Source organism: Macrobrachium nipponense, chromosome 36 (assembly GCF_015104395.2).
Source record: "Macrobrachium nipponense isolate FS-2020 chromosome 36, ASM1510439v2, whole genome shotgun sequence".
NCBI lineage: Eukaryota > Metazoa > Arthropoda > Malacostraca > Decapoda > Palaemonidae > Macrobrachium > Macrobrachium nipponense.
This window is the reverse complement of record NC_087220.1, coordinates 52,150,251-52,167,750: the sequence shown is the minus strand read 5'-3', so window position 1 is coordinate 52,167,750 and position 17,500 is coordinate 52,150,251. Positions and strand designations below refer to the sequence as shown.

Genomic DNA, 17,500 nt, shown 5'->3' with positions numbered 1-17,500 from the left:
TATAGATTTAGGCTATAATTACAAATTTAAACTATATCATCTATTGATAGAAACCTATAGATTTAAGCTATAATTACAAATTTTACGCTATATCATCTATTGATAGAACCCTATAAATTTAAGCGATAATTACAAATTTAAGCTGCTATATCATCTATTGATAGAACCTTATAAATTTAAGCTATCAATTTAAGCTATCTATGATGAACCCATAAAATTTAAGCGATAATTACAAATTAAGCTATAAATCTATAGAACCCTATAAATTTAGCTATAAATTTACAAATTTAAGCTATATCCTCATTGATAGAACTATAAATTTAAAGCTATTACAAATTAAGCTATATCATATTGATAGAACCTATAAAATTTAAAGCTATCCCAATTACAAATTTATCAAATAATATCTCTATTGATAGAACCATATTTAGGCTATAATTACAAATTTAAGCTATATCATCTATTGAACGACCCTAAAATAACTATAATTAAATTTAAGCTATATCATCATTTGATAGAACCCATAGATTAAGTTATAATACAAATAATTGCTATATCATCTATTGATAGAACCCTATAAATTTAAGCTATAATTACAAATTTAAGCTATATCATCTATTGATAGAACCCTATAAATTTAAGCTATAATTACAAATTTAAGCTATATCATCTATTGAAAGAACCCTATAAATTTAAGCTATAATTACAAATTTAAGCTATATCATCTATTGATAGAAACCCTTATGATGTAAGTTTAATACAAATTTATTACAAATTTAAGCATATCATCTATTGATAGAACCCTATAGATTTAAGTTATAATTACAAATTTATGCTATATCATCTATTGATAGAACCTATAAATTTAAGCTATAATTACAAATTTAAGCTGTATCATCTATTGATAGAACCCTATAAATTTAAGCTATAATTACAAATTTAAACTATACCCATCTGTTGTAGATGTTCGAACTTAGCTGTGCTGAGAATGGATACTTGAATTTTGTAGTCAGCGAGAGAGAGAGAGAGAAAGAGAGAGAGAGAGAGAGTCTGTAAATTTAGCTCTTAGTTTAGGGAGACCTCACCTGGCATCCTCCAGGGGCGCGCTGATCTCCGTCAGGGCCACCGACTCCTGCTGCTGCGTCTGCTGCGTGGGCGCAGGGGACGCCCCTCGTCTTCTGAAGGCCAGGGAAGTCGCGGAGATCTTGGAGATCCTGCTGCTCGCCCTAGACACCGAAGGCCTCCTCATGCTACTTCGGGACGGGCTTCGCGTCGGGCTGAGCCGCCCGTGGGTTGCGGCGTCGTCGGGCGTCGGTGAGAACCTGGGGAGGTACTGCTGGCTGGGGGAAGGTGAGGCAGGAGAGGGTTCGCGTGACGTTCCCCCCTCCATTCCCCCCGACGCCGCCGCCGCCGCCGCCGCTGTGTCCTGATGACCGTTGTCGAGGGACTCATCTGCTTCCTCCCTCTCTGCTTCTTCCCCCTCGGCGGATGCGGGTCTTTCGTCGGCGTCATCATCGTCCACCAAAGTCACGTGGGTCACCACTACTTCTGGCGCGGATCTCCGTCTGGGAGTGTCCAAGGGCGCCTCAGAAGGCACGTCCACAGACAGAGCCCTCTGGCGCTTCGGGGTGCCCCCCGATATCCACAGGGCCGAGCCGGAGCCTTCGGGGATGGGCGAAACGTTGCTGCTGCTCTGGTAAGACCCGGAAGACATCTCCGATGGGTCCGACCCCGTCGTGCTCCCGTCTTCCTTCTCCCTGTCCGGCTGCTGTTGCTGTTGTTGCTGTTGCTGCTGCTGCTGCTGCTGCTGTTGCTGTTGCTGCACGGGCGTGTGCATGGTGTCGGTTCCTCCGTCGCTCTCGGTCACGGCCACCTTGAACATCGAGACCAGTCGGGATACCTGTCGGGCGCGGATCTCCCTCCGCTGGGTGGCGCCGGCCAGGAAGAGCACCACCTGTAGGGCAATTAAGGGGGAGGAGGTTGAGAGGCTGCGGGGCACCAGATGCCGACAGTATCCGTGGCGAGAGAGAGAGAGAGAGAGAGAGAGAGAGAGAGAGAGAGAGAGAGAGAGATCGCAGCCGTTAACGTCCGACGCCTGTATCAGTTGGTGGTCAGTCAAGTCGTGTTTACGTATCACGTACAAATGATGAACAGCCAACTGTACTTGCCTCGTCATGCTGCTGTTTACTGCAATGTTTGCGTAGTTTAATATGCTTCTTAAATAATATTACACAGTTATGTCAGTTCGAAATGGAAAGATTTCATTAACTTACATCCTAAAAGGGGTTGTATGTACAACGAAGAACCGCCATCTGTACATGCCTTGTTATGCTGCAGTGTGTTTCAATGTTTACGTAGCTTTATATCTTTGTTAAATGAAATGACACAATTAAATCAGTTCGGAATAGAAATATGTCATTGGCTTACGTCCTAAAAGGCGTTGTACATATACAGTAATGAACAGCAAACTGTATTCGTCTTGTGATGCTGCGGAGTGTTGCTATGATTACAATACCTTAAAGTCTTTGTTTAATGAAATGACACAGTAATGACTGTTCGACATAGAAACATTTCCTTTTCTGACATCCTAAAGAACCTGTATCTCTCAGAAATGAAAGATTCTAATGCACAATTACCATATATGAAATGCCTTGTAAATGAAATTACACAAACTATTATGAATATTCAAAACAAAAATACTTCATTGCCTCAAATTCTAAACAAATTATATCTCTTAGAAATGAACAATGTAGAATTCTAATGCACATTTGCCTTCTGAACTTTCAGTTTCAATTAATTGTTAAGATTTCCCTGCATGGCGATTTCGTCGGTAACAGAACCAACCATTTCATGCAATGTGAGGTTGATTGGCGGACTTTCACTGTTTGTGCTTATCATTGAGTAGTTATAAATGTACCTATGAGCGTTTCTGAATTTGTTGGAAGTACTTATAAAAGTCAGTTTTATGTTATATACATATATAGTATATATATATATATATATATATATATATATATATATATATATATATATATATATATATATATAATGTAATATCTCTATTTTTATTTTATTTTTTGATAAACTAATGCTTCATTGGCTAGGCTTGTTGTGCGTTTAGTAGGTAAATTTATTTCTACAAAAAAGGTAGAGTACCTACACTGCCGTTTTTCTTTTGTTTTTTATTCTTTTATGAAAATTCTGGATACTTCAGCAAAATGGAAGGAATTTTAAAACGTTACAACCCAGATTAAGAAAAGTTTTTTTTATTCTTCTTCTTCTTTCGACCTTATTAATCCCACTGTATAGCAGGGTCGGCCGCTCGTTTCAACTTTCTCCATCTGTTTCGATTCCTTGCTTTTATAATGTTTAGCAAATCCGCTCTACCTGAACTGTTTTGTTCCAGGACTCTTAATTAACTGTCTATGTTGGCTAGACCTCTCAGGAGGTCTTCCAAAGCGGCTCCCCCCCCCAAACCCAACAGATTAAACGAATCGCTAAATCTTGATTCCGTATGGGGTTAGTGCCGTCGGCACACCTCACATGGTGCACTGTAGGCATTACTTAGTGTTCTTTGCAGCATTCCTTTGGCGCCTAGCTGCAATTTCATTCCTTTTACTGTACCTCCATTCATATGCTCTTTCTTCCATCTTACTTTCCACCCTCTCCTAACAATAGCTTCATAGTGCAACTGCTTTGAGGTTCTCCTCCTGTTACCCCTTTCAACTCTCAGCATGGCCTTTAGCCTAAATTCTGTATCCCAACTCCAATCTCAAATCTTGAATCCACGTACTATATCAAAAAGGTATTTTGGAAAAGCAACTTAATTCGCTTACAGACTGAAACAAAAACATCCAATTCACATCTTAAAAAAAAATAAATATTTTCAAGAAATGTTCATGTTCTTCCTTGCAGGACTTAAGAATCCACGTTGTACTGGGGAATCGGTCAAATGGAGATTTGACATTTGGCCGCGTTTGCATGTAGGTTCGTCCTCCCAGCTTCTGAGAAAGGTAAGTAGACTGACTGCAGGTCCCATCTAAGCACGCTTCTATTCCTTACGTTGCTGTGTGTGTGTGTGTGTGTGTGTGTGTGTGTGTGTGTGTGTGTGTGTGTGTGTGTGTGTGTGGATAGGACTTAGTTTGCTGGTATGTGTACTGAAATTGTAGTTGTTCCGCTTTTGTTTCGGAAATTGGTCTGAATTACGTTAGTTTTGTATACGTACACTATATTTATTTATTTATTTTATTGTATTTATTTTGTTTATATGTTTTTTATATTTTTATTAAATTATATTTATTTTTTTTATTAATTTTTTTTTTATTTTTTTTTTTTTAATTTTTATGTATTCAGTTTATTGATTTATTATATTATATTATTTATTTATTTGTTTATGTACTTTACATCCAAATTTGCCATTAGACTACTCTCTCTCTCTCTCTCTCTCTCTCTCTCTCTCTCTCTCTCTCTCTCTCTCTCTCTCTCTCTCCCTGAAGCAGCTAACATGTATCAACCAATAATGAATATCTCCCCATTAAGCTAATTGTAAGTATGACAAATCTCCTTAGAACTTCCTTCCCCCCCCCCACCCCCCCCCCCCCCCCCAACCCCTCTTTATTTTCCCCGTGTACTCTGTAGTTTTAAGTCAATCTTGAATCCGCGATTTCTGAGAAATGTTCTCGGGTGCTTTGAACCTCTGTGGTCTGCAGCTGGGGAACAGTGCTTTGAAAACTATTGTAAAGACTTTGACCGGCTGAGAGAGAGAGAGAGAGAGAGAGAGAGAGAGAGAGAGAGAGAGAGAGAGAGAGAGAGAGAGAGAGAGATTCTTCCAGATCTGTTGGTGTAATTGATAAATTGCAAATCGGAGAATTGGTAACGTAGTTTTTCCAATAATGACTAGAGCCTTTTAACTTTTTATAACAATTCTTCTACTTGAACGAGATAAGTTTTAAAAATAAGTCGTTTCTTGTGAGTAAATTCATCATACGAAATGCAAATTCTTTTTCAGACGTGCAGTGTGGTTGTCCTACTAACTTACCCAGTAAGGTACTATTTTGGTAATCATCTTCTCTTCTTTTTTTTATCATCTATGTCAACTGACTTTCGTAACGTGTGGTTGACATAGTTGGTAGGGAAGTTAAAAGTTAGCAGTGGATGTCAGACATTCTTAAGTACCCAGTGTAGTTCTGTCAGTGGAGACACTGAAGTCCATCTTAAACATGGAAAATCTAATATAAGGGATCTGCCTCACGTGAAAGACACCTACAGTTTGGTGAAAGCATATTTATCCTCATTTAAAGGAAGATGTTTGGAATAATTGCTATGATTTACGTCAGCACCTATTTATTGCAATATATATTAGTTTTTTAAATGAAATCTGGAAGAAGATTAAACGTTACAGCTATTATAAATGGTACAAGAATCGTTTATTCTGACCATCTTTGACTGCTGATGAAGATTTCAGAGGAAAGGGGCGAAAGAAAAGATATAGAGAGTGAGTGAGATTCAGATTCACTAATGTGTTTGAAGATTAAGAAGGTATTTCGTTGATAAGTATAGGAAATAGGTTGGTTCACAGATCTTTTTTAGATGGCTTGCGTGGAGTTCTGTCGTATAGTTGACAAGTTGAAGCTGAAGAATAGTTATATGCATGATTTAGGAAGAATAGTTATCTGTATGATTTAGAATTCGAGAATGGCCCAACACCAAACCCAATCAAATTTCTTAGTAAAGAAATTTAGTTGTGGGTACTTGAAATTTGTTTGTTATCATACCAAAGAATTATTCTCGTTTATTTATTTATTTATTTATTGTTATAAATATTCAAGACTTCATGACATGCGAAGGGAAAGTTTGTCGTGTCTCTTTGGAATGCTTTCCTTGATATGCGAACATTTAAGCAATAGTTTCTTCATCGTGTCGTCAACAGTATGACAAAACCTGGAAAGTTATAGGTACACCAACCGAACTTATAGTCTTTGAATAAAGAACGTTTTATATAAAATGTATATGTTACTGCTTGCAGAAATGCAGAGAGGTATTCCTTTTTGCTTGCTGTTACTAAATTCCCCTATTCGCCCATTCTTGCACGAGTGAAGCAACTTGAATGGTACACAGGAATTGTATGTTAAATGATCTGCAACAGTGTTTATTCGGTCAATTACTGATTCATTCTTCCGTCTATTGTGGCTCACGAGAATTGTAACATTAAACCCTTATTATTATCAATACTGTTGTTATTATCTGTCGTGCTGGATAAGTACGTCGTTCTACATATATACATTCATATTCATAAACCATTGTGTATTAAAAAACAAACACTTTAAATATATATATATATATATATATATGATATATATATATATATATATATATATATATATATATATATATATATATATATATATATATATATATATGCATTAAGCTACAAATGTTCTTTCAATATCCAATTCGCTCTACCTAAGGTTAACATAAAATCTGAAAAATATAATTAATTCAGAGGTAGTGCATTTGATATTAAAGGACATTTGTAGCTTAGTGCATGTACCTATATATGAATCACGGTGATGTGATAAAAAATCATATATATATATATATATATATATATATATATATATATATATGTATATATATATACATATATATATATAAATATATAAAATCTACTACTCATCATGGTACATCCCGCCTCCCCCTTCCATTCCCCTTCCCCTCCCCCCCTCCCCCTCCCCCTCCCCTCCCCCTCCCCCTCCCCCCTCCCCCTCCCCCTCCGAAGTATGTTCCCGTGTATTGCCCGGAAGAACAACCCCACATCGCACTAACCTTAGCCATACATTTGTAATTAAAGGAACCAAACAACTTCATTACAAGGAAGACGATTTTTTCCCTTCAGTCCACCACGTTAAAAATGGCCGAATTTTTTTTTTTCGGCGGAGTCTTGGAAAATTGAAATGTCAAGCCATTCAGATGGCCATTAATTAAATAAATGCCGCTCTAACACTACACCATTTTAGCTAGATTTTGCAGCGTTCTTGCTTTTTTTTTTTTTTTTTTTTTTTTTAACGATGATTTTTTTTTTTTTTTTTTTTTTGAGTGGGGTGTGCCTGTACGTCTGGGTATGGGTTTTGCTTGGCGTGTCTGTTTCCGTTTTATTTGTTCATGCGGATGATTGTTTAGTTGTTTCGATAAACAAGTTGTTCAGGTTTGATGTTGTGTATCAAAGACATTCATCAACTGTACAAAACCAATCCAGGTACAAACATCGCATGAGCGAATAAACAAACCCAGAACCCCAGGGGGGCGTGGTGGAACAATAATAGCGCCCAAGTTATTATAATTACATTAGAATATTAACAGAACTTGTAGCAAAGTTTTCCAGAGGCCCCTCGTTGATCTAAAGTATGTAGTTCATTTACCCATCTGTATTATATATGCGCCTCAGTGGCCTAGTGGCGTGGTGGGTATGGTATTGGCGTGCCACCTCGGTGGCCGCGAGTTCGATTCTCGGGCATTCCATTGAGGGGGTGAGAGATGTGTATTTCTGGTGATCGAAGTTCACTCTCGACGTGGTTCGGAAGTCACGTCAAGCCGTTGGTCCCGCTGCTGAATAACCACTGGTTCCACGCAACGTCAAAACACCATACAAACAAACTAACTAACATCTATATTATTATGTCTTTTATCATTACTTCAGTGAATTAATAATAGTCTGTCTTAGCACCTTATAATAAGCCGCTTATTTTTCGCAATTCATAAGATTATATCTTCATACGTCCCTAAGACGTGTATCGAACTTTGAAACTTAAAAAAAAAAACACACAAATCACAGAACAAATATATTTAGGAAATCCACGTACAGTTTCGGAGTGTGGTTTTTGGGTCTCCACACTGAAGAGTGAGCGTCACGCTCCGAAACTCTATCTGGATTTCTTAAATGTATCTGTTCGCCAATTTGTGGATTTTTTTCAAGTTCCAAAAGTCGATACAGATCTGCTAACACTGCATAAAACGTCTTGGGGGAAGTATGAAGTTATAATACTTATGATTTACTAATTATTAAAGTGCTATATTAGGGTTGTAAGCCTATAACTAATATAGTAAGGTAAGGTGGATGGAGTTAAGTATATCTCAATTTTACCAGACCACTGAGCTGATTAACAGCTCTCCTAGGGCTGGCCCGAAGGATTAGATATTTTTACGTGACTAGGAACCAATTGGTTACCTAGCAACGGGACCTACAGCTTATTGTGGGATCCGAACCACATTGTATCGAGAAATGAATTTCTATCACCAGAAATAAATTCCTCTGGTTCCGCGTTGGCCGCTCCGAGAATCGAACTTCGGGCCACCAGATTGACAAGGGTGGATGGAAACGTAAATAAAGTACAAAAGATACTTTCCATAAACAAGAGGTCGCTGGAAAACACTGCTAGATTCCCTTTGAACAAACTGGGGTTTACACTGCAAGAGGACGAGTGTTTAGTTAGTTTGACAAGTATGGCCATTTTGTTCTTCAGAAGATAAATTGTAAAGATTTTTACATGTTTCTATGTAAAACTTTGTGGCACCGGTGGGCCACCGTGGGTATGGCTTAAACGAATTTGAACTACACTGTGCAAAGATTTTAGGCATTTTTTTAAATTTTGGGGCACGTAGTTCTAGAGCAGAAGGTTTTTCAATGTCCTCACTCAATTTCCACTCATTTCTAATGATCCTCTAGCTCCAGAATAGAAGGTTTTTGAACCTCACAATTTAGACTGATTCTTAATGTGCAAGAGGATGTTGTTTTAGTTGGATCCATTTTCCATTAATCCCTGATTATTTCATAATGGAAAGGATTCTTGTTCAAGAGAAGTCGAAAATGTGTCAAGTGTTCTGTTAGAAAAATTCACTTAAGCTTCCAGCTCAGGTGAACTAAAATGAAGCTTCCAGCTCAGGTGAACTAAATGGACGGAATTTAAGAAGTAAAACCCACTTAAGCTTCCAGCTCAGGTGAACTAAAATGAAGCCTCCAGCTCAGGTGAACTAAAATGGACGGAATTTAAGAAGAAAAACTCACTTAAGCTTCCAGCTCACGTGAACTGAAATGGACGGAATTTAAGATGCGAAGCCATGAAGTTTCCCAGAACTTCCTGACCTAGTACAGTTAGCACGTCTGGTATGGCAAGGTCACACACGAGATTGTATCGACAAATAATGGAGAGCAATCCTTACTACGTCCTCACCTTCTGCGCCATGTCCCTTTCCTGTATCCTACGCTTCTTCTCGATGTCCTTCAGTGTCCCCACCAACGTCCTTCGAGCGAACTGATGCCGATACAAGATGGCCTTCGTCGCGTGGCTCCTTGTCTTCCGTTTGGCGTTCATCGCCGATGTCGGTTACTGCTGCTCCTTCCTCTACTGCTAAAACTGCTCCTGCCTCTGCTTCTGCTGCAAGAGGGAGAACAGCTGGGAGGAAGAGTCATCGCTAAAGCAATTTAACAACGCGAGGCATTTTTAGGCTGTGGGACAGAATTTGAAATATGTTGCCCTTTGTGAAGTTGGATTAAAGGTACGGTTGAATACACACACACACTCACAAACACACACACCCACAGTAATATAAATATATGTATGTGTATGTGTATTTATACATACATATATATGAGGTGTGCATGTATGTATATAGTACGTGTGTTTTAGGAATGATAAATGGCCAACGTCATGTCATGAAGTGTACACAACAGATGATGAAAACATCTAGATCCTGAAAAAAAATGACATCTAGAGAAAAAATCTTTGATACAGACTTTGATGACATCTAGAGAATCCTGAAAATGACATCTAGAGAATCCTGAAAAAAATAACAGACTTTGATGACATCTAGAGAATCCTGAAAAAAATAACACTTTGATGACATCTAGATAATCTTGAAAAAAAAATACAGACTTTGATGACATCTAGAGACATGAAAAAAAATAACAAGACTTTGAATGACATCTAGAAGAATCCTGAAAAAAAATAACAACTTTGATGACATCTAGAGAATCCTGAAAAAAAATAACAGACTTTGATGACATCTAGATAATCTTGAAAAAAAATAACAGACTTTGATGACATCTAGATAATCTTAAAAAAAAAATAACAGACTTTGATGACATCTAGAGATCCTGAAAAAAATAACAGACTTCGATGACATCTAGAGAATCCTGAAAAAAAAGAACAGACTTTGATGACATCTAGATAATCTTGAAAAAAAATAACAGACTTTGATGACATCTAGATAATCGTGAAAAAAAATAACAGACTTTGATGACATCTAGAGATCCTGAAAAAAATAACAGACTTTGATGACATCTAGAGAATCCTGAAAAAAATAATAGACTTTGATGACATCTAGAGAATCCTGAAAAAAAATAACAGACTTTGATGACATCTAGATAATCTTGAAAAAAATAACAGACTTTGATGACATCTAGAGAATCCTGAAAAAAAAATAAGACTTTGATGACATCTAGAGAATCCTGAAAAAAAATAACAGACTTTGATGACATCTAGATAATCTTGAAAAAAAATAACAGACTTTGATGACATCTAGAGAATCCTGAAAAAAAAAAAAAGACTTTGATGACATCTAGAGAATCCTGAAAAAAAATAACAGACTTTGATGATATCTAGAGAATCCTGAACAAAAAATAACAGACTTTGATGACATCTAGAGAATCCTGAAAAAAAATAGCAGACTTTGATGATATCTAGAGAATCCTGAAAAAAAATGGTAGACCTCTTGCTAAGAATTTTGGATATTAAGTTGAGGTTTTAAATGCAATAAAATGAACTCATAAAGCAAGAGTTTAAAAATAAATCTTAGTTAACGACTGTTGGTCTTTTGATCATTGAGAACAGCCATAAAGAATTATGTTGATCAATGAGTAATTGATACAAATGGGAAGTTTCCAGAGGAGAACTTTATATGTGGTTGACATGGAAGGCGAATGGAATGCAATGAGGACACCTTTCGTTAAGTAAATCTGACAGTGCTTTGACGTTTGAAGCAATGTCCTTTAATTTAAACATAGTGGGTGTTATGATGAATAATCTAACAAGACATTCTTTGAGAACAGGGTTTGGTTACACATTTGAGAGGCAATTTCTGTCATTTGGATGTTATTAAAAGTATTATCGAGTCATATAATGAGGTTTTTTCTCTCAAAATTAGAAAGCCTGACAAGAAATAATGTTGATTACAAGGTGCTCCAGAGCGCCCTGACTTCTTATGGATTGTTATAACTTTTTCAGTATTCAATAATAACCTTTTTAAGGAGTGCTTCATCAGTGTTTTAGAACTGGATGAACTCTTTCTGGCGGTAGAATCATATCTTTCTCAGGATTTTATCAGAACTTTCCGAGGATTTTATCAATTTTTTAAGGATTTTATTAGACCTTTTAAGAAGCTCATCATAACTTTCTGAAGATTTTATCACAACTTTTTAACGATTTTACCAGAATTATTTTAAGGAGCTCATAACTTTCTGAGGATTTTATCAGAACTTTTTGAGGATTTTATCAGAACTTTTTAAGTTCGTCATAACTTTCTGAGGATTTTATCAGAACTTTTTAAGGATATTATCAGAACTTTTTAAGTTCATAATTTCTGAGGAATTTATCAGAACCTTTTAAGGATTTTATCAGAATTTTTTAAGGAGCTCATCATAACTTTCTGAGGATTTTATCAGAACTTTTTAAGGACGCCGTCACAACTTTTAATGGATTTCATTATGACTTTAGGATTGTATCATAACTTTTTAAGGATCCCATCATAACTTTTTAAGGATTTCATCATAACTTTATAAGGATCTCATATGACTTTTTAAGGATTGCATCTCAACATGTTATGGATTTTATCAGAACTTTTAAAGGCCTCATAACGTTTTAAGGATCTCATGCCTTTTCAAGGATAGCATCACAACATTTTATGGATTTCATCATAACTTTATGATTGCATCACAACTTTTAAAGGATTTCATCATGAATTTTTAAGGATTTCGTCATAACTGTTTAAGGATCGCGTTATAACGCTTGAGGAATTCGTCATAACATTTCAATGATTTCATCAAAACATTTTATGGATTTCATCAAAACATTTTATGGATTTCATCAAAACATTTTATGGATTTCATCATTATTTTTTAATGGTTGCATCATAACTTCCTAAGGATTGCCCTCATAACTTTTTATGGATCTCATCATAACTTTTTAAAGATTGCGACATAAGTTTTGAAGGACTGCATCATGACATTTGGAAGTTTGTATGCTCATTATTTAATAGTGTATCATAACTACTAGTAGATGCACCATAACATGTTAAGGATCGCATCATAACATTCGGAAGTTCCAATTAACATTTGCAAGCTGCTAATAACATTTGGAAGTTCGTATTAACATTTGCAAGTTGCTAAAAACATTCGGAAGTTGATAATAACATATGGACGTTCCTAACAACATTTGGAAGTTCCTAATAACATTCGGAAGTTTTTAATAACATTTGGAAGTTGCTAATAACATTTGGAAGTTCCTCTTAACATTTGGTAGCTACTAAAAACATCTGAAAGTTGCTAATAACATTTGGAAGTGTTTAATATCATTTGGAAGTTGCTAATAACATTTGGAAGTTCCTCTTAACATTTGGTAGTTACTAATAACATCTGAAAGTTGCTAATAACATTTGGAAGTTTTTAATAACATTTGAAAGTTGCTAATAACATTCGGAAGTTCCTGTTACCATTTGCAAGTTACTAATAACATCTGAAAGTTCTTATGGCAATTGTTTAATAATGAATCATAACTTCTTTAGGAATGCATCATATTTTCCTTTATTTTATGGACCAGAACACTGTCGTTTCACTCACCACACTGGAGAGACGAGGAAGCGCCCAAGGAATTGTAGGTCTTAGCAGCAGCGGCAGAAGCAGACAAGAGCAGAGGTGGGTTTAGAATTCCTCATGCAGTTCTGAGGGGAGTTTGGAGTGCGGTGGAGAGGGCCACCGAAGAAAAGAGAAGAGAAGACACAGAAGAGAGAGAAGAAGGGAAGCGGGGAGTCCGTGTAGGGTAGATAGGAAGGAGAGAGAAAGGACAGAGAGGGAGAAGGTGATAATTTTTTATGAAAAATTGGACAAGGAGGGGCGCCCAAAATAGAGAGCGAGGAATGGCGTCACGGGGAAGATAATTGAGAATAAAAGAATTGTCAAGAGGAAACAGAGAGAAGGGAAGTAGGGTAGGAAGGACAACGAAGGAAGAAAAGCTAAATAAAGCTAACGTCCTTCCGATAATGGAAAAAAAAGAGGATGGGTAAAAGAAGAAACGAAAATAGAATGAATAAGCAAAGACTGCTAAAGGGGGAACTATGACAAAATTGATAAGGAAACTGTGAAGTTATGAGCTCTGTGTCAGTGATAGTGTGATTTACTTAAACTGATTTATGCAGGTAGGAAAGAAACAGCAGGATTTAGGTTGGCATGTGGAGAGAGAGAGAGAGAGAGAGAGAGAGAGAGAGAGAGAGGAGTAGGGCGGGAGGGGAAGGAAGATTTGGATATCTTCAGGTAAGGTCACACTACCGCCGCCACCAGGTAGCCCTACGACTCAGAAGGAGCGAGTAGGAAGGTGAGTGTGAGGAGGAGGAGGAGGAGGAGGACTCAACCACTCGTTGGAGGAGGAGGAGGAGGAAGCAGCAGCGCCTCACTTCGTCATAATACAGGGGCGAGTGCGAAGAGGGAGTTGGAGTAGGAGTAGGAGGGAAGGGTGGTGGCGAGGAGGGTGAGGGTAGGGGTGGGGGAGGGTGTAGGTGGGGTGTTGAAATAAGAAGAGTTTTAATGCACTTCCTCGGCCGGGCAGGTAGATCCCAGTCGCCCCGCGACCTCAATAAACGCGGATTCTTGGTTACTACAATATTCCATCACGGCGAATTCACAACGCGTCCAACTTTATCCATGGAAAGCTAATGCTTGTCTTCCGGTGTGCGCGAGCGAGTGTACGTTTGTGTGTGCTCACTCAGGCCCGTTTGGGAAGGTGACTGACTCTCCGAGAGGGGAAGGGGATGGGAATGGGGAGGGAGGGAGGGAGGGGGAGTCAAGGGAACGAGGGCCCCACCAAATACCTTTGCGAGAATTTATTTTGGCGAGGTGGCCTTCGCGGCATATGACGTCACTCTGGCCGAGATATTAAAAGGGTTATAGTTGATGAACGGCCAAAAATTATTTTTCACTTAATGGTATCTAAGTGGCTGTAGACTGCGTCTTCTCTGCCCACTTTATTCGTTACTTTTGATAAATGGTAATTCGTTTTTCGTACTGAGATCATCTTGAAATCTGTTGCAAGAATGTAGTAAGGGTCGCGTCGAACTTTCTGGAACGTGGGAATTTGGACGAGGTTTAGTCTGGAGTAATGCAATTGTACTGAGGTAATGTTGAATAAAGGAAAGAACGAATTTTCGTCGTCATCCTCTTGTCGCCTGGAATTCTGGAACTTCCCGAGCTCGACGTGGAAACGTCTTTGCGCCTGCTGGAAGGTACCTAGACGGTGGTGGTGGTGGTGGCGTTCGTTTGAGTAGAGCGGTTGGTTCGAGGGGTAAGCTCGGACCTTGCGTGGCTGAGTTGGTGGAGCTGAGGAGAGAGAGAGAGAGAGAGAGAGAGAGAGGGGTCACTTGGCCCACTCACTCACTCTTTCACTCACTCACTCACTCCTAGACCCAATTTCTTCTTCACCCCGTCGGCCACTTCTTGTGACCTTTAAATTATATCGCCGGATCTGTTCCTCCTCCTCCTCCTCCTCCTCCTCCTCCTCCTGCTACTTGCCTAGATTTTTTGTCAACGACAGTTCCAGCGCTGAGCCCACCGTGAATACGAAATTGTATCTTTAAAATATTTCTCTGGAGGTGGTGATGGGGGCGGATGGGCCGGCGTTGGTGCTAGGGGGATGTCGTTTGGGTAGGGGGTAGGGGTGGAGGGGGAAGAGAAAGGCAGGAGGTAGGGGCGTTTGACAAAACACAATAGAACGAAGTCGCAGCAGCAGTGGCAGCAGGCAGCAGCAGCAGCAGCAGCAGCAGCAGCAGAAGCAGAGGAGGAGTTCGGGGGACGAAACAAAGTAGAACAGGACGAAGAACAGACGCGGCCTCCCCCGAAATGGAGCGAACTCGGTGTTGACAATGATTCATCAAGTTATATCGCTCCTTTATGAAAAGGAGGCGAGTCTAACTCCTAACAACATTTTGATGAGATAATCTGTGGCAGGGCCGCTGTCATTTCTCCTCGGGGCTTACGCTAGGTTGAAGACGAACAAAACGGCCTCCTGAAAAATATAAAAAAAATAAAATGGACGAGGAAAATAAATGATAAAACCGCGTTTCAAGTAAACAAAAGAGAAGAGACAAAAGTTCCCAAAGTTGTGGGCTGGCAGTTCCAAAGGGGGTGGCGAGCACGTGCTTCGGCGACGACGGTGACGTCACCAGAAATCAATACTCTGCCGTTCGCTTTGTCGCAAATCCTCTTCGTTCGTCGTCGCGGCGGTGCCCTACGGGTCAGGCGTCCTTCGGCTCCGATGCCTCGAGGTCCCGTAGGACTCTCTCGAAGGAAGCTAGGAGGATGACAGTAGACGGAATGGTTCCCGGCGACGAATCCTTTATCCGGTTCGCTCCGGGAACAACGCGGGCTCGCCTCCCCCCCCTCTGCCTCCTCCTCCTCCTCCTCCTCCTCCTCCTCACCCTTCCAGGACTTCTGTTGAGCAGCAGGGAGAGAGAAAGAAAGAGGAACAGAGAGAGAGAGAGAGAGAGAGTGAGGTACACACACTTCGGGACTTGGTTAGCTGTTTCAGGTCGCCCTCGAGAATCAGCGCCTGCAGTTGCTTGAATATTCAAAACGATAGAGGAAGAGGGACGCGATATAAAGTATCACGTCGGTACTTCAACATTAGTACGAGTCACAGAGAGGCCATTTTTTATATTTTTAAAGCTGGGTGAGAGAGAGAGAGAGAGAGAGAGAGAGAAAGAGAGGTTATTTTTTCCAAAGCTCGTGACGACGCTGTGGTTGGACTCTGCGTTGCCTCGATTGCATACCAGCTGAATGTTATTAATACATGCACGAACTTTCGGTGTTGGGGAGGGGGGAGGGGAGGGAAGGGGGTTAAGCCCAGGGGGTTGGGGTTGGGGGGGGGGGCGACGTCCGTAGTAGTACTACTATTGTTGCTACTACAGGTTCTACGCTTTCGGGTCATGTTTTAGCGGTTTTATTACTCACGCGCTAATTAGAAAGTTATGAATATTTCTGAGTGCTTGGTAGGGAATGTTTTTTTTTTTTTTAAATATAGAATGGGGAATAACAAGGAAAAATAAATCACAGCTTACAGTGGTCCGTGCCATGACGGCTGTATATATATATATATATATATATTATATATATATATATATATATATATATATAGTGATGATGATGATGACGATGATGGTGTATAGAGAAAGAGAGAGAGAGGAAGATTCATGGTGAGGAGATTGGGGGAATGAGGGTAGGCCAGGGGGAAGAAAGAAAGAAAGAGGCAGAGTGTGAGGAGGAGGAGGAGGAGGAGGAGGAAACCCTTTGGTTGGAGGGGTTGAGGGATGGGGGGAGGAGGGTTGAGGTTATGAGGGGGGAGGTGTGATGATGTTGAAAGGTTAGTGAAACCGCCTGAATGGACCTCCAAGGAAAAAAGGGGGGTGAGGGTAGTGGGGGGGGGTTGGTGTAGGGGGCTGTGGGGGGGGGGTGGGGGTGGGGGGGGAGGAGATCATGTAGTCATTAACATCAGAGGAGTATGACGTTGTAGGCATAGGCTGAGGGGTAGGCCATGATTTTTTTATTATTATATTTTTATTTATTTTATTTTTTTTTTTTGCTTTGGGTCAAAGTTTAGGAAAATATTCGTAAATTTTAGCTTCCAAGATTGACTCAAATACTGCGGAAATTTTACTTTGTAACATAAATTTTTTTTTTAGAATAATTTTGACAATTCCAAATTTATGTTTAAGACTTTGACTTTAGAAAGTGCAGCTTAAATATAATATATATAATATAATAATATAATATAATATAATATAATATATATATATATATATATATATATATATATATATATATATATATATATATATTATAATATATAAATTCTTAAAGTTCATTTTCACTAGCTAATCAAATAGAGAGATTTTTGTAACTTCAGCATATGAATAGCTCTGGTGATTTTCCGCATTAGAAACTTGAGGAAATCACGTAACGTAATTTTTAATATACGGGACGAAAAGAAAAATAAAATACCTGGAATACAGCCACTTAATCTTTCTTAAAAGAAGATTATTTTTTATCTATACTTAAACTTGAATCTTTCGGCCAAGTCTCCTTTTCGACCTTCCGAATTTTTTTCCACCTCAACGTTGACAATGGGAAAGGACGGGAGTGAAGGAAGGGGAAGGGGGCAGGGGAGGGGTGGGTGACATGGGAAGA

At 39.0% G+C, this 17,500-nt stretch overlaps 2 protein-coding genes across 3 annotated transcripts in view; one reads left to right on the top strand and one right to left on the bottom strand.

The window, feature by feature from the left end:
* Window positions 1–9,408, bottom strand: part of LOC135203658 (myb-like protein I) — a 20,515-nt gene extending 11,107 nt beyond the window's left edge. Inside the window, exons 1-2 of the mRNA XM_064233517.1 lie at window positions 9,228–9,408; window positions 1,086–1,954 (exon numbers count right to left, since the gene is read on the bottom strand). Of these exons, the coding sequence (XP_064089587.1) occupies window positions 1,086–1,954; window positions 9,228–9,368 (1,010 nt within the window). The 5' untranslated portion in view covers window positions 9,369–9,408. The remainder of the gene's footprint in view (window positions 1–1,085; window positions 1,955–9,227) is intronic.
* The window catches only part of LOC135203654 (kinesin-like protein KIF27), a 647,339-nt gene that overhangs the window by 98,326 nt on the left and 531,513 nt on the right, over window positions 1–17,500 (top strand). For both annotated transcript variants that reach the window (XM_064233508.1, XM_064233507.1), the window contains exon 15: window positions 3,916–4,013. In XM_064233508.1, the coding sequence (XP_064089578.1) occupies window positions 3,916–4,013 (98 nt within the window). The remainder of the gene's footprint in view (window positions 1–3,915; window positions 4,014–17,500) is intronic.